Source organism: Pleurodeles waltl, chromosome 9, assembly GCF_031143425.1.
Source record: "Pleurodeles waltl isolate 20211129_DDA chromosome 9, aPleWal1.hap1.20221129, whole genome shotgun sequence".
In the NCBI taxonomy this organism is placed as follows: Eukaryota; Metazoa; Chordata; class Amphibia; order Caudata; family Salamandridae; genus Pleurodeles; species Pleurodeles waltl.
The window spans coordinates 21,602,344-21,630,276 of NC_090448.1; the positions used below are offsets into that span (position 1 = coordinate 21,602,344).

Consider the following 27,933-nt stretch of genomic DNA (forward strand, 5'->3'; position numbering starts at 1 on the left):
ATGAACAACTCAATTTTATAAATCCTAAAGGGAATCTACATTTAAATATTGCTGAGGAGCATCCCAGTCTACTCTATTAAATGCCCTTTCATCATCCATCCTGAAGACGGAAGGCAGTCGCTCAACAAATGGCCATTGTTCTTCTTTCACAAACAAATGGATAATTTATTTAACCGAATAATTAAGATTTTAGGAAGAAAGTTAACATTTGTACTCAAAAAAAGAAATAGATCTCTGACAGCTGCTTAAATTAATTTTGGCTTTATTTCATAAATATTACAGCTGAAAGGTATCTGAAATATGTATACCTCCCCCTGGTTACCAATAAGCTCCAGCCTGAAGAATTTATGAAATTCTGATGAGAGCCCATCTCGCTCAACTGCGTCACTATTTCTACGTCCCTCGATTATAATTCACATTTCATTAAAGGTAATATTTTGGCCATCTTCTGAATCAATTAACGCAGGCAATGTTACCCCCTGCTGACATTTTTCATTTTTTTCTCTTTCAGTAGTCAAAGTCATGCAAACCGTATTTTACTAACAACGCCTCTGAAATGGCCAGCTTCAGCCTTCTTATTTGCGTCTGCTACGAAATAAATATCTGTTTATTTCTGCTTGGTGCTGCACAGTGCTTAATTTGTAATTAAAAACGTGCCAGTGCCCAAAGCCCTCCTCTTAAACACACGGCGGTTGCAATTAAATGTGGGAACATGGAATACTGAGGCAGCGTAATCCTGAAGCCATCTCGGCCTCTTCAATCCATTTACAGCCACTCTCTGCCCCTTCAGCTCACTCTTGCAGCTTTCTGCTATCTCCCATTGTGATGCTTTTTCGGTTTTCCCTTCCTCGTCTTTCCCATATGTGTCTTTTGCTCGCAGCAAATGCTTTAGGCAGAAGAATAAGCCCTGGCCCTGAAAAATAAGTGCCGGTGCTCAGCACCGGAAACAACAAGCACAAATTAAACACCGGTGCTGCACAAAGTAAAATTTGCTCTGTGTAGTTGAAGAGGCATTTTGCAGATACAGCGATCCAGGGAGCTGGAAGAGAGATGCGGGGTGCTGGAGATCTGAAGGTGAAGGAAAACTAAAGATACTTTTACATTTTGTTTTTATCTTGTCACCTTTTGCAAGCTTTCAGAGACAGAGGTCAAACTTCAGGCTATGTCTTCTGACACATTTTTGCTGATTCTTTTAAAACAGAAGTTGGTGTTTACTTTTCTTTCCCTGGCTGCAAAGTGAGAAGATTTCATAAAATGAACTGTATCAATCTTGCTGGTGGGAAAAGAAAAGCTGTAAGTTGTCATTTTTCCTACTGCACAACAGCATTTAAATTCCTATAAATGAGCTGTACACATTTTTCAAAATATGCTAGCAGTTAGAAAAACATACATTTTTTTTGTAATTTCTGAGGAGCAATGGAATGCAATGTTTTAATAAGATCAGAACAAATCATGATCAGAATCAGAATTGTAATCAACTTTAATGTGCAATTAGTTACATCATTACAATAACAGAACCATCATCACTGTATAATATACCATAAAAAACAGCAGGCTATTATTTGATTGTCATGTAACTGTTTATGGCTGAAGACAATTCAAGACACTTCATTTGGCGTTGCACACATAACAAATCTTCACAGACAGCCATTTTCCACACATTATCATTAACAAGCATTATATATATATATATATATATATATATATATATATATATATATATATTTAAAAATTTTATATATGCACCACATAGTTTTATCATTAAAACTGTATGTCTTTTCAAATTTAGAGATTTATATACAAGCCCCTGGCGCGGCGGGTGCGTCACTTTTTCCAATTTAAAAAGTGACGCACCGCTGTCACAAGGGGCTTGTACGTAAACCCCTTAGTGTCCATTTCAGTGGCGAACGAGCTGTCCGTACATTACGTTGTGCTACCAGACCATGCTTTAGTTATTTTTTAATGTGCTCCAAAAAGCACCACCAGTTACATACCACCCCTTACCATTCTCTTGCTGGATGGGAACGGCTAATCTTCTATAGTTGCTCTTTGTGTGATGCTTAGATTGTTCACAATCTCTATGAGTTCAATGATATATCAATGATTGCAGCTCCCACACTCTGAAACCTGCTCCAGCACCGCTGTGGTAATGGTAGGAGGCGAGAGCCAATGACACAAGAACAATTGGAACAGAAGGGAGACAGACTGCAGTAAAAGGCCTAAATAATGGTCTTGTTGCAAGGCCAAAGGGAGTGCACATACAACAGTATAGCAACCGGTCTGGGCTCTGAAAATCCTTCCACGAGAGCTGCACATTGAATGCTTCCTCTCAAAGTCAAAGGTGTGCTGGAGCAACCCTTTTGGCAGAGGAAGGAGGAACCGGTGCTTAATTTGTGATTGCTGCTGGCAACGGGGGTGGGGGGGTAGGGGTTGATTTAAGTGACTGAGTGACGGACACAGTTTTCACTTTTGACAAACATGTTTCCTCTGCACCAGTGTTTAATTTTGTGCTCATTGTTTCCGGTGCGGAGCTCAGGCACTTAAACATGAGGACCGGCGCTTATTTTTCTGCCCCTAGCGTTTACTGCGAGCAGAAGGCACATATGGGAAAGACGGAGGAGAAGAAAAACGGAAAAGTCTCTCAAAGGGAGAAAGCAGAGAGCTGCAAGAGTGAGCTGAAGGGGCAGGGAGTGGCTGTAAATGGATTGAAGAGGCCAGAGATGGCTTCAGGATTGTGCTGCCTCAGTATTCCGTGTTCGCACATTTAATTGTAGCCGCATGTTCAAGAGAAGGAGTTTGGGCACCTGCATGTTTTTATGTACAAATTAAACACTGCTCTCACGAACAAGCGGTTCTGTCATCATAAGCAAATGTCAACAAGAATACACTATATTCCAACAGAAAACCACCTCAGAAAAAGCCAGAGCATTCAAACTGTCACCAGTGATTGCAGGTCCAGCCCTTACAAATTACTTGTTCTTGGGCACGCTGGAGATCGGTGAACCTTTTAACCGAGTTGGGCTCTCCTCATCCAAGAATAGTCGGATCACTCAAATCAATAATCAATAACCATTGTAATCAATACCCAGTACTTAATCAATAGATCAAGCTACACATTAGAAATCAATAACAATCAGTATTTTGACGCACCATGACCTTTCAGTCATGAATAACCACACCAGTTTGTTAGAAGTTAATGAATTTATTTCCCTATATTAACAAAGCTAACACAATATATGTGAGTCTCAAAATCAAATGATATATGTATACGAACATTACTATCTGTCCATAGCGACAGAAGAAACGCAATCTATGAAAGATCTGGATTATAATGCACTTGGTTATAGCAATGCAAATCACTAATATGAGTAACTGATTTTGACTAATTGCATACATCGGTCAGCAAAACAAGATTTCAGTTCAGCATGGTGCATCAAGTGAATACCTCAACTAACCTCCAATTAGCATTGGCATGTGGGGCTTCATGCAAAACGAATTTAGTCAACACAAATTTAGAAAACTTCTAGCTTGAGCCCTATCAAAATAGCAGTTGGTACCTAAGAAGGAAAACATAATGCATAATACAATTATCCTTTCATATTTACCAAATACAATCAGCATTCAAGAAAATCTTTGTCCTTCAGGTACCGGTTCGATCAGCATGGGACAGATTTCAAGGGGGGCAAAGTTAAGGGTAAGATGGGGTAAAAGTTACTGCATGGGCAAGACGGGGCAAATTAAAGTTAAAGTCTCTAGGGTGAGAATTCTCAAAGTCTCTTTCTCTGGAATAGAGAAAAGGGCATCAAGATGTCGTCTAAGATGGCGTCTGGCATTTGGCTTCAAAAATGGCATCAAGGAAAAATGGCTGACTTCTCTTTGTCCGGTGGGTTTAAGTAAGAAACATTCCAAATACTTCAGGGTCTTCCATTGGAGGGTTCATAGGGTGGCTTCAATTTGACCAATGAATTGTACCTTTCTCCTAGTACTCATTTTTACATACATTGTCCTTGGAGCCTTGGAACACAAGTTGCAACAAAGTTTGCCAATTAATTTTATCTTAGTGCCTTTATTGTCTGCACCTGCAGGAGCTGACCTTGCATCAAAGAGGATGAAACCAGCCTCGCACGAAACGTTGAGATAAATGTATTAGTCATCTGTACTGGAAAAATACAACCTTAAAGTAAAATAATGTCTTTGTTAATGCAAGTAAAAACCACGCAGTTAAAATTTGAGACCAGGCTACTAGGCCAAAGCCTCTGCTAAATTTAAGCTAAGCATATAACAGTTTCAACAAGAAAATCATGGAATACATTTGCAATTATGACGGATTACTACATTTTAAATTCTTCATGATTAATTAATCTCGTTTATAATAATGGCGAACTACCCCGTGGGCACAATTTCCCACGTACATTATTTTTCTTTGCTAAAATCACACTACTTATACGATTTTGGTTACATGATATATGAATATTTGTTAGTCCTTCTTTTTCTGCGTCATCACCAGCCACATGCAAATACCTAGAGCATTAATGCTTTGTTTGCAGTACAGATTGAATTCTGCTGATAAGGGCCCATCTGCAGGTGTTTTTACATGGAAACTGAGATGCAAGGTGAGTCAACAAACGAGCAGGCAGCGCTTTTACATAAAATGCTTATCTAACACTGAAATATGCTCGTTCAGGCAGACAAAGGAGAGCAATAAATATTCTTACAGTTTAAAAAGTGAACATGCACATTCAGAAACAACTGAGGCTCCAAATACTTTTATGTAAATTGTTTATGTAAATCATGTGATCTTTGTAAACAATGTCTTGTAAATGGGATATACCCTGTTCTCCTTCTGCTGTCAGCAGAAAAAGGGCTACTTAGGGAGTATTCCTTCGCACTTAGAACTGATGGAGAGGTCTGTTCCCTCTTTGCACTTTTTATAATGGGGGTTGGACGTTTCAGGACCACTACATCAAGGCGTGAACAAGTATGTAAAGGATCACTCGTGTAGTGCTATGTCACGTGCTCATGAATAATTTTGTGAATCAACTCCACATCTCCTCGAGGAATCCACATGAAAACGGCATATTCTGCAGGGTTCCACCCTGAATCTTTGGGAAATGACTAGGCCTAGGCAGAGTTCGCAGAGTTTCAATGCGCGGAGCTTCACGAAGTGCACAAAAAACTCTGTTGCGCTACGCGGAGTTCCGCAAGTGGCGAAGTATGTTAGGTCGCATCGTTCGTGCTGATTTTTAGTGACAGGTGTTTGTCTGATGCTGAAAAATCAGCCCAAACGGCTCCCTGCCCAGCACAAGAGGGCGCTGCTTCTTTTCTGCCGCTCAAGTTGATTTTCTACTCGAGCGGCAGCTCCCGCCACGCGAACAGATGATTTCTCAATGCGAGCGGTCGCAATCACCTGTGACCGCTCGCATTGAGAAATCTCGCCAGGAGGTGGTCTTGAGTAAGATTTTCCTTGCTCGCGTGCGCCAGCTCATGGTTGGCGAGCGCGTGTGAGGAAAAACTCTGCTCTGCTCCACTGCACAGTTTTTTGGAACTCCACGCTCTAAGGGGAGCACGGAGTGGGGAAATCTCTGCAAACTCCGTGAGCAGAGCAGAGTTCGCCACCCACCCCTAAAAATGACATGATTTCATCGGGAGGGGACTCTTTGCAAAGTTAGGTTTGACCAAAAGCATATGTTTATTACTCAGTTTTGTCTGTCTCTAGGGGCCTGATTATGAGTGTGGCGGTCCGACCACCAGGGGACCACCAGCTCCACCAGGATCTTGGATCCCAATGGTCTGGTGGAGATCCTAGTCTGCCAGAGTGGCACTACAAGCAGCGCTGCCCTGGGGATTACGACCTTGCTCTCCACCAGCCTTTTCATGGCATTAACACCACCATGAAAAGGCTGGCAGAGAACCGGTCCAGGGGGCCACAGGGGGGCCCCTGCACTGTCCGTGCACTTGTCATCAACCCTCTGCGCTTATTTATGGTGAGTCAAAGCTGCCACGAGACAAAAGATCTCTCTAGTAGGAACATTAATCACAAGAATCATCCTGTCAATTTGTATTGCTGCCTGAAAGGTGGACACACAAGGAAATCTGCTACAGGTGCTTTTAAATCGTATGTTATTGCTAAAAACAGTTCCCGCCCCCGTGGTCTGTGCCCAACTCCAGGTCAGTGCCCGGTGCAGCCGCACCAGTCGCACAGCCCTAATGCTGGCCCTACCTAGGATCACCTAATTTCAATCTCTGAGTAAGATTTATGTGCAGAGATCTCCACACTCCTGGCTGAGGTCTGCACATGTAAGTGGGCTCATTCCTGCCAAGAATCCCTTTGAGAAGTCCTGGCAGAGTTAACTGAGGTAAACTCAGTTGTAAGCTTAATCTTACAGCCATCTGTTCTTTTGTTGCTAGGCCTCCTTACTCACAGCATGGACATGTGCAGCTCCAGAGCTTCTTTGCATCATTCGTTGACAGGAAGCTGTGAACTTCAGGTTGGCCAGGTATCCAAAATGAAATGTCCTCACCCAAACTCCTGGTGGTGTTAGGTTGGTGCTTCATGGATGGAGATGTGTGCAGCACTTAACGTGGTTAGGTGCTCACTGCAAAGATGTAAAATCACAATTATAGAGATATCATGATGTATCTGCTTGTTTAAAAGCTGAACAAAACTGTGTTGCAACAACATAGAGAGTAAAAATAAATATCCTTATTCTGCAGAAACATCCAGGCTAGAAGGCCAGCTTCACTACATCACCTTACTACAGCACGCATCCTTAGTTATGAGCCTATGTGGGTGATGTCAGCCTCTTACTAGTGTGCTAACACCAACCCAAGGGGGTTCATTTAGAATCTCCTATCTTCCTCCCTTCAAGAAATCTTACTTACTGAATGCACCTCCAAAGCAAAGGCCATCTGCCAGGGGTCACTGCACACATCCCTCCCATAACAAACCTGTTAAACACATCACTTTCATGCAATAATCTTTCTTTTGAGTGGAGGGGAGGCATTACCAGGGGTGGCAAGGCTAGAGCGCACACTTAAATTTATATAGTTACAGTACACATTTAAATGTATTTAGTGGTCCAAGTCTACTAGTTTTTAATCCACATAATACTCTGCCCCTTCTTCTGGTCTGACATATAGCAGTTTGTAGTCAAGCCTATTCTTTTGCTGAGACCTAACCTCTAACCTTCCGGATGGACTTACGCCTCCCCTGCCCAACGCTACTCACATTCAAGGTCAGAAACATAGATTGTACGAGTCCTAGTACCTCAGCTTGTGCGGAACTGTGAACTTGCCTGTTATACATCATTCCTTTGCATCTCCGTGTGCCCCCTTATATGTGTAGTACCAAGTTGGGACCCCAAATCCCAGGCCAGATCAACTAACCAATTCTTTGTGGGTATGTGACTTCCATTCATTCCTCTAGCATGTAATCCAGCATCAGCAACTGCATCACAGGAACTTATGAGCTGGATCAGTCCTACAGCGTAAGAGACATTAAACAGCCATGGCTTACCACGCCTTATTTTGGGGTGCAGATTTGTTCCCGTGGAGAGCATTCACCAGCTTAGCAGATCACTTTAACAAGGATCGCTCTCGATGTTCTTAAAAGGGTGATTAAGAACCTGTCTAATAAAGGAAAATTCCAAGCCTAAGTTCTACGCCAGCTACAGACTATTATCTATGCAGTAGAATCCATGTTAAAACCCCAAATCTGGGAGGAATTCCTCTCCAGTCTATTACAGAAAATGTATCTACAAAGCATTCAATTACACTAGGGAAATCTTCAACGTCTGCCATAAAGGCTTATGGTCTGTCGCCTACAAAGAAACCCTTGCATCTCCCAGCAAACCCTACACACCTTAGTATGCTTATTTTAATCAGAGATTTCCCAAATTAGTGACTCAGTCTCCACAACATAGGCTCAAGTTCCTTTCCTTCGAAGGTTGCCGCGGCTTCTTCAATCCACTCTCAAAATTCAAGGATCCGGATACCTCTGACTTGTAGAGCCTAGTCAACAAAATAGAAGGTTCAAATCTTGCATTGTGCCCCCACCCATCAGTTTTGTGTTTCAAAACAATTCCTCCCATCTTCTGTGAAGGACATCATCAACATGATGGAAGATTCACTCAGCCTTGGATGTTTGTCAAGCTCTCTGAGACACACCTTCATCATCACCGCTCTTATAAACACAACTGCAGCTCCCACAATTGTGGCTAACTACAGACCAAACTCTATTCTCCCCTTTCTTAGCAAGATCATGGAAAAGGATGTGATGAGAAAAACAAAAGCATACATGATGTGACGAGCCATACGACGGTGGACTAGTTGAGTAAGTCTTTAATGGTTTGTAACACAAATTTAAGTATATAGTATAAAAGGGGCACAGAGGAAAATAAGACGTGTGCCTCAGTCCGTTAGTGTCATGTGGAATGCCAAGACATCAGCAAGCTCCGTCATGGACATTCCACATGACACGCAGGCATTCCAAGCCACATCACAACATCTCCCCCCTTTCTTAAATTAAACATTAACATTTTCCAATAAATAAATACAATTGAACACAAATACCAACCTAAATGAGAAATACACTTCTAAGATCAAAATGAATGAAACTAAAATACATGCACAATATACCATGCACATTCTAAGCACATAAAAAAACAACTAACTTAATGTGTGATCAACATATTAAACAACTGAACTAATGAGTGATCAACATGTATATATATATATTGTTTTCACGACAAAACATAATCACAAAACTTAGCAGGTCTGCGGCATTCCCGCTTACATCTTTCCCTAACAGTTCTATCCTTCCTTACACATTCAGAAGAATTACGAGCTTCAGCTTCATTTCCATTGGTTTGATTGAACAACTTGTGACTATCACTACACTCACTATTTGTTTGAACACTGGGATCTAACGCTAAGCGTGTAACACCCCACCAACTCCCATCAGTCAACCTAGCAGCATTTCTACGTACTTCTCTAATTTGTTGGGATTCTTTAAACTTTGACAAGCCTTTTCTGACTAACAAAGGTTCTTTAACTCGCACCCAATCACCAACCTGAAGATAAAAAAAAATCCTGGTATCACCTTCAACCTTTTTCTTCCCATAACATCGGAACTGTCCTTCGCTATCTGCCAAGCCTCCTTAAGATCACACCTTTCATGAAATAATTCAATCATCCAAAAAGGACACAATTCTGTTGTTGCAACCCTCCCTCTCATTAATTCAAAAGGGGTTTTGCCAGTAGCTACATGAGGTGTAGTGCGATGAGACCAAATCAGTTCTTTAATAGCTTGTCTCACAGACAAGTTGCTCCTAAGAGCTGCTTGGATACACTCAACAAGCATGCGATTGAAACGTTCTACTACACCATTACTCTGGGGATGATAAAGGGGAGTTTTTATGTGTTTAATACCACACCTGTGCAGGAATTGACACATTTCTGTCGATACAAATTGTACCCCATTGTCAGTCATTATTTGCTCAGGCAAACCTTCCCGGCTAAAAACATCTTTCAAACACTTTATAACACTTTGTGTGGTGGGAAGCCTTATGGGTAGGACCTCAACCCATCTGGAGAGATGATCCACCATCACAATGAAATATCTCATGTCTGGTGGCAACACATGATAAGGACCAAGAAAATCCAGACTAATTTTCTGACACGCTCTAGCTGGTGATGGAACAAAAGAATCACTGACTCCCTGAGTAACAAGGACTTTGTCCCTTATGCAACACCTAGGACAATTCCTCACTAATTCTTCAATTTCCTTATCCATCCTAGGCCACCAGAAGTTTGACCTAAGCTTCCTTTTGGTAATAGTAGAACCAAGATGTCCAATGTGTGCTTTGAGTATCAAATCCCTTCTGAGACATTCCGGAGGAACAAGTTTGTCACATCTAATGAGCTTGTCACCTTCAACAGATAATTCCTCCGATACTTTCCAACAAGGTTGTAGTTCGGGCGAAAGGGTTTTCTCTCCCGGCCACCTAGTCTTAACATAATATATAACATCACACAACAACTTGTCATTTTGCAATATAGGAAATTAATAGTAAAAATTATTCATCAAATGACCATCTAATTTTAACAGCAGGAGATGAAAAACGGCTACAGAACAAGTAAAATCATCAGTCAACAATTGTAAAAACATCATTGCTGGATCTTTAAAAAAGTGGAATGATAAAAGTTCAGCAAGACTGAGCATAAAAACTACTGAACATGACAACGGGGAGACACGGTCACAGCCACACGGCCACACGTATAAACCACCTACTGCACATACAAGTAACTTTACACTATTTTGCTATTCGTGATTTCTGCATTTAAAGTTACTTCTAGGTGCAAACTTATATGTCTTACAGCAGGATTTATGAATGTAAATATATGATTCATAGCTTTTTACAAGTAGTCATAGGTTTCAGTCACTAGGATGGAGCTCTCCGTGGAGCTCTCTATGATAAAGTATAGAAACATGTATTAACATTTATTAAACTTTAAAGGAAAGTTATAAAAAATATTTTATGATGAAATGTTAATGTGAAATATTTTATATATCTATTTTAAATCTAGAATTCATAAAATAAAATAATATTAACTTAATGAACATTGAATAATTAATATATTTCAAATGTATTAAAATTATTGAAAAACAATATCCCTAAAGAAGAAAATCAATAATTATAGTTTTTTTTCAAAAAGGTTAAAAATTATTTTAGAAGCATTTTAAAGTCTGTTGTAATTTTGGTATTAAATTGACCTGAGTATTACATTTTAATACTGTATTTGTTATTAATTACATTTAAATTAAACACATTGATTTATTTTATTCAAAAATTAAAATAGTTGTATTTATTTAAACATTATTTCCAATGGGGTACAATTTTTAGTACCTACCGCCATTCTTTTCTATTGGAAGGTTTTGCAGTGTTTGTGAGTGGTCCTTTGTGGTATTGAACTCACTCTAAGATATGGCAGGAGTACACTTATGACTGTTTTCGAACTTTTTAGCCTGTAAAATCTTTAGAATTGTATTTTGTGAATAGTACTATACTCAGCCTTATGTGGGTTGGTGTTTGTTTTTTAATGTCCCTCCCTAATCCCTTCCTTTCCCTTCCCTAAAGCCCTCTCATTTAGGTGTAAGTATTCCCCAATTTTCAGCTCCTCCCCCCTCCCTCTGATGCGTACTACTAAAACATCGACCTATGTGTGCGGAGGTCTTTGGACTCATAGCTGGGATCCGTGCATATAATTGATAGGAGAGGTGAAGGCAGACGTGTCCATGTGAGATTTGTGACCTGCAGTTTGTAGTACTTCTGTATTACAAATACACATTCTACTAAGTACAGTTTGTGAGTAGCCCCTGTGATCTTTTTGCAAGAGTTGGTTCTACAGCAGAAACTCCAAGGCACTGCTCTGTTTCTGAAACCCCCACAATTTGAAGGATTTCTAAAGCCACACTTGGGCTGGAGACACAGATTCCCACAGGTATTACACTGACCCACCCCCTTGAAAAGATAATGAAAAGCATGCAGCCCAGGCTTGTTGGTAAACAATATTGTAGTCTTCAGTTGCAGGTCAGTTTCAATGCGCACTCTGAGTCACTTCTGTCTACATGCAGGGGGCCTGGGTCACCAAACAGGTTTAAGAGTTTGCTCAGGCAGTCTTAGACCTCCACCCACACTCCTGCACATTGTTGTCATTCACAGAGCAGGTGCGGCAGTCTCCCTGGAGGGCACACCAGGTGCAGGCTTCCAGGCGCTGTGCTGTACGTGCAGTGCGCACTCAGCATAGTGAGATGGGCAGTCGAATCTGCAAATGCACATATGTTTTCTTTTCCTTTTTTCTGCTTACTAAAAAGATGTTTTCATATGGAGGAGTCCCTTTCCCAGCACCCTCAACAAATCTGGGTGTGATCCATCCTGCAAAGGGGCTCACTCCAGTGCTTGGCTGGAGTCACTTTCCAAATACTTCCAGGGTTGGGGGCGTCAGATTTCAGTTTGTGGATGCCCTCAGAGGTCCATGTTTATTGGTGTTCAGAAACTTAAAAGGCTAACCACACCTGGTAATGCCAACTTCCCACCCCTTGTGTTGCTTTTACTAGTAAAGCTTTCTCCAAAATTGTGGATGTGAAACCTGCAATGGTGAATCCATTTACACCCTAGAGGAATGCGTAAACTTGTGTTGACTCCAGAAAATGCCTTTGTGAAATGGGCCCTATGCTACCACGACCACTTGATTTGTGTTACTCTGCAGTCCCAGTGTTACCAGCAGTTATGGATTTGCCACATAATTCAAGCTTTTCTGCGTAATCTGCAGATTTCAACAAAAATGTGCTTTTAGCTCAAATAGTCCAAATGTTATTAAAAACATTCCTTGAGGTGCCCAGCAGTCGGGGACCCTTTGTAATGGTTTAACTGGTCACAGTAACGACGGATGCTACAGTTAGGTGGAAATGTCAGATAAAACATACCTTTTTAAACTAACAAAACCATTGAAATTCACCAGTTATACTCATCGTAAGTAACTATAACTCGTGGCCTAATGTAACTGTAACACGCACCCTACAATGCACAATCTCGTCATGGATGATGTCATGTCAGATGGTGCAGTCATGTTATCAATGATGTCATAGATTATGTCATGAGTGATGTAATATGTCGGGTAATTAGCAGTACGTGGCGAGGGTGCGAGTCACGAGTTATAGTAAGAAAGAGCACATACGTAATAGGAGGATACATGAGGGTGGGACACGTACACTGTTTGACGAGTCCAAAACAGCTACGTAGAAAGGATTACGGTGATATGCGTGAGGTACGTGCCGGACACACAGGAGGCTATCAAGTAAAATCATATCTCTAAAATACTGTGAGAAGAAAATAAGGAAAAGAAGTGGGTTGGCAGGAGCCACAAAGTCAGTATAGAGGAATATTGGGGCGCATATAAATATATAGGTTGGTACCTTATCGAAGCAAAGCCTCTAATTTGTGAGTTTAAAGGAGAAAAAAAGCTGTTGAGATTGAGGGATCTAGCAGATATCTATAGAAAACTTTCAGCCTTTGACAACTAATGTTTTGTACATACTCAAGTAATTACGTAGGGCAGAATTAATATCTGTGTTTGCGATACCGGTCGTTATGAAAACATCTAAGCCATTACAGGTGATGCACTGGGATTATGAGGAATAACAAACTTTTCCCAGGAGTTTGGCAGCTTTGTGCTTCCAGACATGGGCTGTGGATGCACCAGGGGTTTCTGGGTTACTGCTCTTTAGTATATATTTTTGAAGCCTGGGTTGTTAATACTGCAGAAAGGGCCCCTGGTAATAATAGAAACAGCACATAGCTCTCTGACATATTTAGCAGCCAGGGTCATCACGTAAGGTTTTTTGTTTATCTTCTGTTTCTAGAACCTGGAGTGATCAAACTTCACGTGGACGGTCTAGGTTTAACATGGAAGAACTGGGAGATCAGCAGCTGGTCTGACCCCTTTACTTCTGACCATGGTGGAATTGATCCAGACCAATAGATGACATACAAATAACCTTGAAGTTTTGGGCTAAAAGCCTCCCTAGTGTATGTTCATGTTCAGGTAGCAGATGACATCATAGATGCATGGGCCAGTCTAGAAGGATGGCTGGGTGTGGGGCAAGAGGGGCCTGAATAGAGTGAGGTGTGATTATAATGTTGGCGTCTGGGAGGTTCAACTTCCTCTGCCTAGAGTCCTCGAGGGCTATTGGTTGAGACCCATCAAGGTGTGTGACCTGGCAGTGAACATATTTACATCAGGTTGTTCTTCTAAGAGTGAGGAAAAAGGTGCTTGCGAATGCATAGTCCACTTGAAAGATGGTGGCGGCACAATGCTCGCCCATCGGTTGAGCAGAACCCAGGCTGGCTTGGAGAAAACATGAACACTCCACTCATTGAGTATCTGAGTCTTGAACACATAGGAGCATGCTGGCAGACAGTTGTTCCAACATCTGCAGGGCAATGGAAGGCTCCGGAAGCACTTGAGCTGCAATGACAATTCACAGCAGAATCAGAGCGTTGAGCACAGACTGTCTTTCAAAGAAGACCCTTGGATAGGGATCACAATTCAGCAGGCACCAGTGACGGAGCCTCATAGTGCAGCCAAATGAGAGACATCACCAGCACGGGGGCAATTACTGAGCCACCTTCATAGCGCCGATCAGATTTCTCACACAACACATCTCAAAAATTAGGGAGAAGCCAAGAGTAGTCCTGGGGAGGAGAAAGCATCAACTTGAGCCTTTCTAGGCCAAGGGCTCCTTGAAGGACTGTGTGGCTGCAACAGGTCTTCCTGGCTCGCATACAGCACTTGAAATGGACTAGCTAGTCTTGAAGTAAAATTGGGATAACGTGATATGACTTTCTGGATTTTCACAGAGGATTCAAGGAGGAGAGAGATGAAGGAACGGGTGAAGAAAGAGAGGAGATGCCTGCCCACCAGGACAATTTAAAACATTTAGGCCCTCATTACAAACCTGGTGGTCTCATGACTGCCAGGTTCGCGGTGGCGGTTGGACCGACGCCAATGCGGCAGTCTGAGCATCATATTACGACCACGGAAGTCCGGCCACACTCGCACTGCCAGGACCACCAGGATTAGTTGTCCCACGGTCTGGCAGTCATGGTGGTCCTAATCTGCCAGGGCAGTGCTGCAAGCCCTTTCAGAAATAATTTCCTGCCGCAGTAGCCAGGAGTTCTACATTTAACTGCTGCTTAGAAGGAGAAAGTGGAGCCTCGCCCTCTCAAGCACTTTCGCAGCACATTTGCCAAGCTTCAAATGTGCCCCTACCGAAGTATGATGAAAGAGAACCCAACGCACGCAAGAGCTGCAGTATTTATAGAAAGTAAGGTGTGAACTGGATTGGCTCCACGCCAGTGTCTCCTGATGGGCACTCCAGAGAGGAGACAATGACACAAATGAAAGAGCATCTGAAAGGGCAAACAAACCAACCATTACATCTATTCACAGCAGCTCCTGTAGGATATTATCTCTGGCATCTCTATTAAGCTGCATAGTGCAGGACTATTGAATCTTGTTTTCCTAATTTTTCAAGTTTCTCTCTTCTAAAACAATGTCCCGCTCCACTGTAAAAACAAAGTAATAACATTCAGAGTAGTTGTGTCTGCCGACACTACATGAAGTACAAATAACAGTATGGGATGCCCCCATTGAGACATTCCAGCCTGATTTAGGGTTTGGCGGATGGGTTACTCTGTTAAAAACGTGACAAATATCCCGTCCGCCGTATTACGATTCCTATAGGATATAATTGGATTGTAATACGGTGGACGGGATATCCATCACTTTTGTGACAGAGTAACCCCATCCACCAAACTCTAAATAAGGCTGGAATGTCTCAATGGGGGCATCCCATACTGCATTTGCTACCTGGTTCATTTACATTGGGATGGATGCCAGCTAGAACGTTGTGCGTCCTTCTCACAAATTGCATTTTGGAGCACATAAAGTGGTATATTCATGTACTACAAAATGCATTTCACAAACCTATGGTTTGAGACCTCCCCCTCTCCTACAATAGTTGGGCAGAGATCACCACTCCGCATGCGTAATATGCAAATTAGTAGTAAATGTGGATGGGACCTGGGGAGTGGTGAAAAAATGGAGAATAAGTCATACTGAATAATAGTAGGTTAGGGAAAATTAAGAAAGAGTTTATGAAGAGACATGCTGATACAAAACACACATCCACAGAAGAGTAAACCCATCACTAGTCACAAACTACAATTCTAAAGTTGCCTCACTCTTAAAGGTGTATGCTTCTTTAATCTTAGCAATGAGGCTCAATTCCTTCTTTTTGTTGTTTTTAGGAATGCTGAAAGCTAGCACCAAAACTTTCTTCTGTTAGTTTGTTTTGTATCTATTTGATTTGGCAGTGCTGTTTTTTCTGTTTTCCTTTTTTCCTTGTCCTCTTGACAAATCCTTTCAACGGGCTGCCTGCCTGGCTCTAGGCAGTGCCCGCCTCTCACTTCAAGACTGGCACATCAAACCTCCTTATGATGGCTCTGCTCTCACACCTGTGCCAGACCATGGGCTGACCAAACCAGGCAGCAAGGGAAAGCAAAATATGCAGCACCTTCAAGCAAACAAAATACAAAGAGTAAACAAATACACAGGGGCCTATTCACAAGGTGCATTTACCAGTACATTTAGCAGTACTTCGGTAGTACTGCTAAAATACTACAAAATCCTAATCACAAACCTCCACCTCTCCTGTCTCTTCTATGGGGAGATCCTCATATGTGCAAGTTTTAAACTCAGTAGCAAATGTGGGTGCCCCACCGAAGGAGTGTGTAGAAAAAGGGGCATACTTACCACTGAATGGGAAGGGTTTAGGAAGGAGTAAGTAGACATATAGGGAGGTTTAGGGAGGATTTTAGGGAGGAATTGTACCCACCCACGAAAGAGTAAGCCCATTACTATTCACAAACTGCAATTCTAAAGTTACTACTGCCAAGGAAGGACCCAAAACAGTAGTAAATTACTCCAGCTCAGAGCTGGAGTAAGTCCATCACCACACATGGCTAACCACTGATACTACAACACCCTCCCATGGAAACTAACAGCAGGGACGTAAAATAAAACCCTATATGAAATAATGTTAAATTAAATTAAACTACTTTAAGTAGTTCAAATATAAACAAATATAATTTGATGTTACAAAAATCTGAACATAAATCATATTTTTATTTTTACCAACCTTTTTTTAAATGTAAAGAGGACTGTATCATTAATTTTTATTAAAATAGAAGTGTTACCTTCAATTAATTTTTATCGATAACTTGTAATAATTTTTGTTCACAGTATATTTTTAACTAAGAAGGAGATTTATTTTTTAATTTAAACTCCATAAAAATATTTTAACTTAATATATTTAACTTAATGTATTTAACTTAATAGTTAATATATTTAAAATACTTAAAGATTTAAATAAAAATTAAGTTAATAGTGCTGCTCCATTTTTTTATTTTGATCTACATTGAAAATAAATCTATGCAATTAATTTTCAATTGCCATAAGAACAGACGATGGGTGGAAAGTGGAACAAATCAAGCATTCACCCCAGTCACAGATTTGAGTTTAATCCATCGTTCTTTTGCTCACCATGCCACCCCAGTTTGGACCCAGCCATATGCAAATCAGTCTTGACCCTCCTCCCCATCGGAACAGTCCAGCCCGAACTGCCAGGCCGTCCATCATCTGTTCTTTTTGCTTTTGTTGCCCTAAGTGGGAAGGGTATGCCCCGATGTGGGCCCCGTGCTCACTGTGCCACTGGATTCAAGTTAGCCTGCCTGATGAAGGGTGATACTCTGAAACGGTCCCAGGATGCTTGTTTCTGGTCCAGGGGGGACCTGGCTTGGCAGTTCAGAACTCAACTATTATGAGATATTACATTTGTGCTCTGACATCTCAATGCCTCCTGTCAGAGCTCGCAGTCGAGGTGAAAGCAAGTCAGGTCATGGAGCATAGCCAAAGCAGCTGTTTAAAGCAATGGAAATGGAGCATTGCTTTTCTTTCTTCTGCTCTATTTTTAGCTTACAATAACAAGCAGAGAGAGCGTGTTTATATTTTGTACTCCTTAGATAGAGACAAGCTAAAATCTTTTTTCATGTTTCTACTCACTCAGAGCTAGTGCAGCTTTTTTTAATGACTTCTGTTGAACTGTTTCTAATATCTGTTTCAAACAAATAACTAACAGGTTTTTTTATGTGTTTAATTTTGCACTTTAGGTTTTATTTTTATTCTTCATGTTTGCAAACATGCTCTTTCTTTCATGTGAAAGAGCTCCGCAGCAAGGTTTTAAGTGGTTTGTGGGAAAGGTGATGGTGCGACCATGTATTATATGGGTTAAAGTACCACCTGGTGTACACAATTATAAGGATATTGCAAGTCACCTTGGAGTCCCATAACCTTATAAAGGAACTTGGCCTTCAGCCTCGTTATAGAGCTCCTTGGTGACTTGCAATACCCTTATAATGTACAGCAGGGGGTACCTTGTCCCTGATAGATTTTGTCACAAGAAATCTGACTGATTACAACATGATTCTGGTGTTTGTTGCCCTCAGTGACAAACACTTGGAATGAAAGGGTTGCAATGTGATAATCCTTGTTTGGCCCTTTTTACAGGGGATATATTGTTTTTCCAGCTGTAAATGTGTATATATTTGTTGAAAAATGTATGACTGCAAATGTGCTGTTTCCTAGCTTATGCTCAAAACAGGAGGCCTGACTTTGTTACAGCCAATGATAAAGGCTAAGGGCTTGATTGGTTCATTCAGAAAAGTTTGTAATTAAAAACTAATCAAATATTTCATACATACTTAGTGGGCTTTGTGTCAGTCCCCCTTTGTCTGTTTACATGTCATTCACATAATGTTTTTCCCCGTGACAACATACAGCATGGAGCAAAGGGCCAGTCTACTTCTGCCCTTTGGGTAACAGTATCTTGCCTGATCTCATGTGCACATCCACCTAAAATGGGTGTGTTTCATTGTCTTGGTTGTTGGCCAATCTTTTAGTTTTTCCTTTTGTAGGTCCATCTTTCCTTCTTTGCCTTCTTTTTTTGTTTTAATAGATCGTCTTGCACCTCCCCAAGTCTTACAGATCTCCATACAGCACTACTAGGCCGCTTGCTAACCATCATTTCATCTGCATTCTGCTGCATCCTCTGCGGTCACTATTTCTAAACTGGGCATCTGTCTTGGAATGGTATTGTCCATATTACATTATTGTTTTACTGATGTAAGATATCCACCATGTTTCAAAGCATTATGTCGGCCATCTTGGATCAATACATCAGCTAGGGGGCCGGGCCAGCCCTCCCACTGCTGCTGCATCGCTTTTACTGCAATCTTCCCCTTGTATTTCTCCTATTATTGTGTACTTTCTCCTTGCTTTTCTCTCATTCTCGCTGCTTTCTTCTTGCTTCCCCCCACTTTTTGTGCACCTTCCCCTTGCTTCTCCCTCGTTTCCGCTGCTTTCTCCTTGCTTGTTCCCCCTTTTTTACAAGCCTTTCCTAGCTTTTCCCTCATTTACACTGTTTCTCCTTGCTTTTCCTCCTGTTTTTTGCAAGCCTTTTCCTTGCTTTTCCTTGCTTTTCCCTCATTTCCGCTGCTTTCTCCTTGCTTGTTCCCCCATTTTTACGAGCCTTCTCCTTGCTTTTCCCTCGTTTCCACTGCTTTCTCATTGCTTTTCCCCATTTTCACTGCTTTCTCCCTGCTTATCCCCCTGTTTTTTGAGTGACTTGTCCTTGATTTTCTCTCATTTTCACTGCTTTCTCCTTGCTCATCCCCCCGATTTTTGAGCAGCCTCCCCACGCATCTCCAAACCATCACCTCACTTCTGGAATTCCAAAGGGCCCTCAAGACCTCACTGTTCGAATGAGTCTCTGTGACCTGCAAGCTCCTGGATGCTCTGTTGGGTGATTAGTCGGGCATTACAAATCCTGATTGATTGATTGATTGATAGACTTCCGCTTTAGCAGTCGAAGATGGCCAAGAAGTGTGATGTTTTCTGAAGGACCATGGATTAGGGCAGTGGTTCCCAACCTTTTGATTTCTGTGGACCCCCACATTAACATTAATGGAACCCAGGGACCCCCACTGAATCATCATGGGAATCCGGGGACCCCCGCCTGAGTCATTACTGGAAGCTGGGGGCCTAATTTGTCAATATTTGGTAATATTTTTAACGTTTCTAGGCTCTCGCGGACCCCCTGAGAAGGCTTCGCGGACCCCCAGGGGTCCCCGGACCACAGGTTGGGAACCAGTGGAGTAGGGCATTTAGGAACATTTTTCCTGCATCAAGATTGCCAACACATTGATTCTAAATGTGGGAGGTATGTTAGAACTTTACAACAATGATACACTACGTACCCTATTATTGTGTACCTCGAAGGAATTGACACATTCCAGAGTCTCAAATGCGACAAGCAACTGAAATTTGACACTCATGGTTGCCAAAGCACATAACACATGCCTTAACATGTGTTGACCACCAGCACCAAAACACAAACATGCAAACAGTCCAGATATAAAGGAAAGAGCGAAAAAGAGAAGAACAGGCAACCAGTATATGTTATGGCGTGTGTTGTGTGCATTGCTAACCTCCTCATTCCCATACGTGCCTTTTGCTCGCAGTAAATGCTTGAGGCAGAAAAATAAGTCCCGGCCCTCAAAAAGAAGTGCTGGTGCTCAGCACCGGAAACAACAAGCACAAATTAAGCACTGGTGCAAAGTGGAAAGGGGGCATGTTGCAAACTGTTGTATGTCACAATATTGAGGCCAAGAATATCGATATCCACACATATCTACGACACAATATCGACTACCAGCAAAGTGTTAAAATAAGCATATAGGAAGCATACATTTACTCTTCTTAAATCCACATCTGTTATACTTGGCCATGTGCTTGCAGTTACTAATGTGGAGTAACTCCAGGGTATTCAAACTTCTTGATTGTAGTGGAACAGCATGCAAAGCTTCCTTTCTCAGAGTCATAATAAAATGTTCAGTTTTCATCAAGGGGGCGTGTGACCTTATTAAATAATAAGGAAATAGAACTAGCCGGTGACCTTTCAAATGCTTTCCAATGCCAGTAGAGGCCCCTCAATACTGACGCTGTTGGTTTAGAAGCTGGGCGTAGAAAGGTCATGAACGTGAATTAAACTCAGGAAAAAACAAGGGAGGCGTGGAATTGTCTGATTCCTCCCCACCCCCCCACCTCCCTCGACTGCAATGGTGCAGGCAGCCTGGGTAGAAACTACATGGAGCCAGTCCTGGGGTCCCCTGGTGACAGCATGGAGGGGTCTGAGGCTCGCAGGGTTAGCTGCGTGGGTGGTAGGGCAGTGACGTGGATAGAATAAGATTATTCGTGTAGATGGACCGCAGGAGTGACCGGGTTTAGGAGGTCTGTAGGTGTGGTTGGCCATCGAGGCAGGGGGTCGCCCCAGGTCCCCACCAGCCTCTAACGAGCCCAAACAGGGAACACACCCCAGGAAGGCGACATCACCCTTTAACCCCTGAGAGAGGGGGTTAGATATAACAGTGCAGGGACCGCAGTGGCGGCTGGTGTTCAAGGGTTAAGGGGCTGCGGGGGCTAGCCTTTTCTGGCCTCTCTAGTGAAGCATAAATTTAATTACATGATGAAAGTAAAACATTTTCTGCACAACATTTTTTCGGAGTGAAAGTTGTGCACTTTGAAAAGCCCCACTGGCCTGCGTCAGTATGTGCCTGAAAGCTGCACAGTAGGGCTGGCAGGGCTCAAAGCCCTTACGTTTTCTCAGAACGCAGTGACCTAACAGCCTGGAGCATTTTTTGTTCAGCCTGGGTTTCTGAAAACTTCATGTCACTCCGATATTATTCTCCACCCTTTCCTATTTACTCAAATGGTGGGGTGTGATCAGAAGGGTCTACGTGCCAGAGGTCACATTTTATTAAAAGAATGTGGCATTGCCCAAAGAAAATCCCCTGTTCCTACATTACAAGCAGTCTGTGGCAGAGAAATAGAATAAATACAATAAATAACTCCATCCAGGGCTCTCTGGGAGACAGGAGTGTGACCTGAAGACCTCAAGTCATAAATATGCCAAAGACAACCCTGCACACAAGTAAGTTGGAGCTCAATCTTTTTTACAGACAATAAGAAAAGAATCTGTTCTCTCAGCTCTGCTCTCCCTTCCCTTCACTGCCTCTGTAGGTGATTTCGTCTCTCAAAGGCAGTAATGGTTCCAGTAATTTATCATGGCTAGTTATTGTTTTATTTCTTCTGCAGACTAATGACGTGATATGTCATATTAAACATGTAATCTGCAGCTCAAATAAACGTGTACCTTTTATCACTGAAACTGCTGGATTCTGGATGGGTGAGGCAATGTTTGTTTGAATGTGTTTGCAGGGCTTGACTGAGTGGCTGAGAAAATGTGGGTGCCTGTGTATAAGAGTTGTGTGAATGGCAGTGGATGACAATGTGGATGAGTAAATGGGTAGGTGACCAAAGGCAGTGGGTGAGTAGGTGAATGGAAATACGTGGGTAGTGAGGCTCTCTCACAAGGTGCAATTCCGTCTTGTATTTGTGTCCCACCACTGCTTTCAGCCACCAGCCACCACTGGCAGGGAGGAGGACGGGGGGGGGGCACAGAGAAGCCCGAGGCAGGGAAAGGTAAGTGGCACTGAAAAGAGAAACTCTGGGCAGAAAAACAATATGTAAAGTAAATTAAAAGCAGAAATATAGCGCTGCAGACTCTAAAAACCAGCTTCTAGCAGCCTAATGCACAAAGCCAATAGCAACTGCTTCAGCCTTTCCAATGCACGTGAAGGTGAAGAGAGGCACAGACCGGGGACCCTCAGTGTGTCTCCACCGGAGGTCGAAGTGGGCGTGAAGCTGCCCTACTTTTTGTGAAGAAACAACCGTCCTGGGACGGGAATGTCCGACGGTTTAAATGCTTCAGGTGAAGTGTCACTCATGGAGCCTGCAGACAGCTAAAGAATAAACCTGCCTTCCTGGCGGGTGCCTGCGCGCCTGTCAGAAATGCAAGTGTGGGATACTGCAGATGTAAGGGTTAACCTCCTGCTTTAGCAGCTAAGGGGGAGGAGGCAGGGTTTCATGATTGGCCTCTTCTGTCTGCAACTGGCAAACAAAGGCTTATAATAAGCCTAAAACAATAGGAGGATGAGTGGATGGATGGATGAGTAAATTCGTGGAGGGATTGTTGAGTGAAAGGTTGAACAGTTGGATAAATGAGTGAAAGGGTGGATGGATAGATACATGGAAGAATGAGTGTAAGGATGGATTGCTGAAAGGGAGGATGGATGAGTGAAAGAGTGAATGGAAGGATGGGTGAGTAAAAGGCTAGATGGATGGATAAGTGAAAGGGAGGATCGATGGATGGATGGAGTGAAAGGGTGGATGGATGAGCAAAAAGATGGATGGATGATTGACAGGATGTATGGATGTAGGGATGAAAGGGGGATGACTGAGTGAAAGGGTGCATGAATGGATATGTTTGATGGATACGTTTGGAGATGGATAAGCAGATGGTTGAACGGAATGATAGACTGAATGTTGGATGAAAGGCTGAATGGATGACAGAATGTATTGGTGAATTGGCGGATATCAGTGGATGGACGGAAGGATGAAAGCATGAATAGATAGATGCTTGGATGGAATAGATAAGCAAGTTCTTTTGAGGAGGGTCGCAGTGACCTCCTGTGCTTGTTCGGTGCCAAGAGAGCTTTGGTTCAAAGTGGGGCGTATTTTAGGGTTTCAGCTACTCACTTGCAGGCACCGGCTTTAACTGAAGGTTGTGATGACAAAGATTTACTCATTTTGACTGGTAGTGCAAGGGTGTTACCAGCCGAGCTGTGAAGTGTGGGCTGCTACAGTACAGCTATATAAACAAAAAATGCAAACGGCCTGGGTGTTACTAAAATCTATGTTTTGGAAGCACCATTTTATCTTAAACATTTTGTGCATTTTACAGCAGCCTCGGCTACGGCAAAGCACTCTAGGCAGGCACCACAACAAAGAACACCAGAAAACTACAACTCATCCAAAACGCTACAGCCAGACTTTTCCTGAACCTCGCCCGTCAGGAACACATTTCCCAAAACATGAGGATCTTCCATTGGCTCCCAGCGGAGAAGCGAATCAACTGTAAACTACTCATCCACACCTACAAGGCCCTTCACGGCATCAGACCATTGCATTTCCTTCCATAACCCCGGCAGACCCCACCGACCCCCCCAACAGGCAATAGCCACCATTCCACGCATCCGGAAAACCACCATCAGAGGAAGATCTTTCACCTACCTCGCAGCCCAGAGCCGGAACAACCTACCCACGCACCTCAGGCAAAGCCCATCACTCACCATCTTCAGGAAGAACCTCAAGACGTGGCTCTTCGAATGAGGCCCAGACCCACCACCAGCGCCTGAGACCCTCACGGTACGTAGCTGCGGTTTATAAAAACTGATTGATTCTTTATACAACCTGATTGAGTCTATCTTACACTCAATACAATGCAAGTTTTAAATAATGACTCACATAGTCACAGTGCTTTCTGTCAAAGACTGGGACCTTGTAGCACTAAAAATACACCTCACTTTTCTCCACTGCACCAACCAAGCCTTAATTCTGTGGCTCTGTGGTTACCCAGAGACCTCTGCAGTGCATTAATAATAGAGGTTTCATAATGTAAGCTAGCGCGGTGTTTTATACCAGCTGCCTGAGGGTGAAAGCCTAAACAACTTACAGAATATTTTGTTTTTTTAGCACACCTTTGACCCCGACCCCCGCACTCGCTGACCCCACCCACACTGCATGCAACATAACAGTTCCTATACTTTTTTTTATGCACTTCGACCGCAGGTTGGGAGCAGCGGTAATACACGCTGTTGCTCCGCCCACTTTGTGAAATGCTTAGTGGAAGAGGCGTCGAAGCGCTACTGTTTGCACAGCGGGCGCTAGGTAAGACGCCCTGCACCTTAAGGACCTGCAATAGATACAAGGACAGGCGTGGGGCACCCCCTGCTCACAGCGCCGCGGCAGGTGAGTTTACATGCAGGCAGCGCTAGGACCCAAGGGCGTGCAAGGACGAGCGGACTGTGGAGTAAAGGAGACTATGGTGGGGCCAACAGGGGCTGAGAAGCGGCGCTGGGAGTGAACTTCACCCACATATGGCTCAGGGGTGTAGTCGGACCATCAGAGGCTGAAGATCACAGAGAGCCTGGAAGCGGCGCTGGGAGTGAAGTGCGCCCACACCTGGCTCAGGGGTGTACTCAGCCCATCAGGGGAGCAAGATCACAGAGAGACTGGAAGCGGAGCTGGGAGTGAAGTGCGCCCACATCTGGCTCAGGAGTGTACTCAGCCCATCAGGGGAGCAAGATCACAGAGAGACTGGAAGCGGAGCTGGGAGTGAAGAGCGCCCACATCTGGCTCAGGGTTGTACTAGGTCCATCAGGGGCTGAAGGTCACCCAGAGAGTGGAAGAGGTGCTGGGAGTGAAGTGCGCCAACACCTGGCTCAGGGGTGTACTCAGCCCATCAGAGGTTGAAGATCACACAGGGAGTGGAAGAGGTGCCGAGAGTGAAGTGCGCCCACACCTGGTTCAGGGGTTTACTCAGCCCATCACGGGAGGAAGCTCACACTGGAGAGTGGAAGCGGCGCTGGGAGTGAACTTCACCCACATATGGCTCAGGGGAGTAGTCGGACCATCAGGGGCTGAAGATCACAGAGAGACTGAAAGCGGCGCTGGGAGTGAAGTGCGCCCACACCTGGCTCAGGGGTGTACTCAGCCCATCAGGGGAGCAAGATCACAGAGAGACTGGAAGCGGAGCTGGGAGTGAAGTGCGCCCACATCTGGCTCAGGGGTGTACTAGGTCCATCAGGGGCTGAAGGTCACCCAGAGAGTGGAAGAGGTGCTGGGAGTGAAGTGCGCCAACACCTGGCTCAGGGGTGTACTCAGCCTATCAGAGGTTGAAGATCACACAGGGAGTGGAAGAGGTGCCGAGAGTGAAGTGCGCCCACACCTGGTTCAGGGGTTTACTCAGCCCATCACGGGAGGAAGCTCACACTGGAGAGTGGAAGCGGCGCTGGGAGTGAACTTCACCCACATATGGCTCAGGGGAGTAGTCGGACCATCAGGGGCTGAAGATCACAGAGAGACTGGAAGCGGCGCTGGGAGTGAAGTGCGCCCACACCTGGCTCAGGGGTGTACTCAGCCCATCAGGGGCGGAAGATCACACTGAGTGTGGTCAGCGCTGGGAGTGAACTTCCACATCTGGCTAAGTCCTTCCTGGGCGGTGCACCCCTTCCCGGAGGTGAAGCTCGGAGTCCGGAGTGTGCAGAAACTGAAAGCAGCACACCCTGAAGGGCGCTCCCCGGGAGGCCACCTCCGAGCCGCAGGAAGTTGGGAAACTTGGCTCACTTCGAAAAGTTCTTTCTGTTTCTGCTTTTACGAGAAGGAGAGGAGACTGACCCAGTGCGCTCCTGGGGCCCCCTGGATCTTGAGCCCCGGAACCCCTGAAGAGAAGGACTGAAGACTGAACTCGTGGACATTTCGTGAACCCCTAAAGTCCCTTTATCCTCGACCTCCAGGTGTCCTTGTGTTGTTTGCAGGGGTGGGCCCGAGGCTGTCGGTTTCTTTGTTCTGCCACTCGTGAGGGATGAAACCGTGAGCCAGCCCTAAGAAGAGTGTCGGCTCATTTCTTCAGCCTCCGAGGGATGAAATTCTGACCCAGCCCTGAGAAGATTGGAACCTTTGACCTGCTATGTATACACTGAGCTCCGCAGCGGGTGCATTAACCCACTGAAGCTGTCTTCACCACTGGAGGTCTCCCACAACCTTTGGGTTTCTCTCCCAGGCTGGACTGGGCAGCCTGGAACCTCGGGCATGGGCAGTGCCACTTTGTTGTTGAGTATCACGGTCCGCCCCTGGCACCAGCACCCACGCACCTCCTACGAGGCAGCATTCCTGGAGCCGGCACACCCGTGTCACCCAAGAGACTGATAACTCATTAATGTCCCAGCTGCACTCTCAGGCGGTGCGAGGCCTATCCTCATACTCACCAAGCGCTATGTGCTGCAGATCCTCGATAGTGAACTCAAACGAGGCGCTACATTCTGGTCAGCCGATCCTGTGCAGCAACCCGAGGTAGGAGGCGCTGCATTCTGCTGATTGTGTTCCGCGAATATGACTACGAGGCGCTACACTCCCATAAAAATGTACTACGGCATGGCTTTTGCTTACAGGAAACCCAGCTGTGGAAGCGCATTTTGACGATAGCACACCTTGAATTTACCCAACTGAGCGCTGAAGATCGCCGGCGTTGGACCAAAGGAACGAGGCGCTATAACTGCCGCCCTTAAGGTCCAATAATGCCAATGGGGGCATTATTCACGATTTTTCTGTCTCTCCTGCTTGGCAGGGGCTCGTGCACCTTGGAGAAGTTGGAAAGCAGCCGTGACGTCCGCTGCACTGGGGTACGTAGCCAAACCTGACGTCCTATTCAGGCCTAGCGCCTAGACAAAGATATTACACTTTCTCTTCAGAGGCAAATGATGCCCATGTTACAAATATTTCGAGGTGTGCACTGAAAGGTGTGAACATCTATCAAATGGGAGGGGTTTCTGTGGTCCCTGCCACAATTAGGGGCCCTTCTTTGGCCCACGGCTTATGTCTGTCAGCGAGGCACGTGGTGAGATGCACCGTAACGTTTAGTCATTTCATTTGTTCTTTTTCTGCAGCATAGCTGCTCCAGACGGAATCAGTGCGCTTTACAGTTTCAACAACCGTGCAAGAAATACGTGTTCATTAACAAGTCACCCATATCAAGGTTGTACTGCTGAGGTTGGGGGACGTGCTGGGAAGTGTCGTGTATTAATGGAACACATTGGGAATATCGAGGGCTGAATATCATATGGCCACCAAAAAATTGATGGACAAAAATGTGAAAGGTTAATTTGTCTGCACTTTCCATACCTAACTCCAGGCATACACACCTGGTGCTAAATGTATCTTAAGGTACCTAGAAGTGTAGTTAAAAATTGCAAACCTTTAACTAACTCTGAAATTCTAGCTCTTAAAGGCCCCTCCACCGTTAAAGGCCCAAGCCGAAGGCTATTAGAACATTTTGCCTCAGGCGGGCAGAATGTTCTAATTAAAAAACACAGTGGCCTGTTGGAGCCCCAAGGGGTTGAAGTCCCCACCACCCCCCAGGCTCCGAAGACATTGTTTCTTGGCTCTTGCTGTGAATGTTCAACAATTAATATAGTTTGGTCAATAATATTGGAGGGGGGGTGCTTCGGATTTCCCAACCATCACGCTGGCGCATGAGGGACTATTTACCAAATTCTCCCGCTGTGCCATTGCCAA

General features: G+C 44.1%; 1 protein-coding gene and 1 long non-coding RNA gene across 5 annotated transcripts in view; one reads left to right on the plus strand and one right to left on the minus strand.

The window, feature by feature from the left end:
* Nucleotides 1-3,213: 3,213 nt before the first annotated feature.
* On the minus strand, nucleotides 3,214-26,735 carry LOC138258863 (uncharacterized). Its single transcript, XR_011198591.1, has 3 exons — nucleotides 26,628-26,735; nucleotides 6,423-6,596; nucleotides 3,214-4,174 (listed from the first exon to the last, which is right to left on the minus strand). It is a non-coding gene; the product is annotated as an uncharacterized lncRNA (long non-coding RNA).
* IL17RC (interleukin 17 receptor C) overlaps nucleotides 24,529-27,933 on the plus strand; it is a 167,861-nt gene continuing 164,456 nt past the window's right edge. For 2 of the 4 annotated variants that reach the window (XM_069206157.1, XM_069206160.1), the window contains exon 1: nucleotides 24,529-27,041. In XM_069206157.1, the coding sequence (XP_069062258.1) occupies nucleotides 26,937-27,041 (105 nt within the window). In that variant the 5' untranslated portion in view covers nucleotides 24,529-26,936. The remainder of the gene's footprint in view (nucleotides 27,042-27,933) is intronic. The other 2 variants (XM_069206158.1, XM_069206159.1) reach the window with 2 other exon arrangements.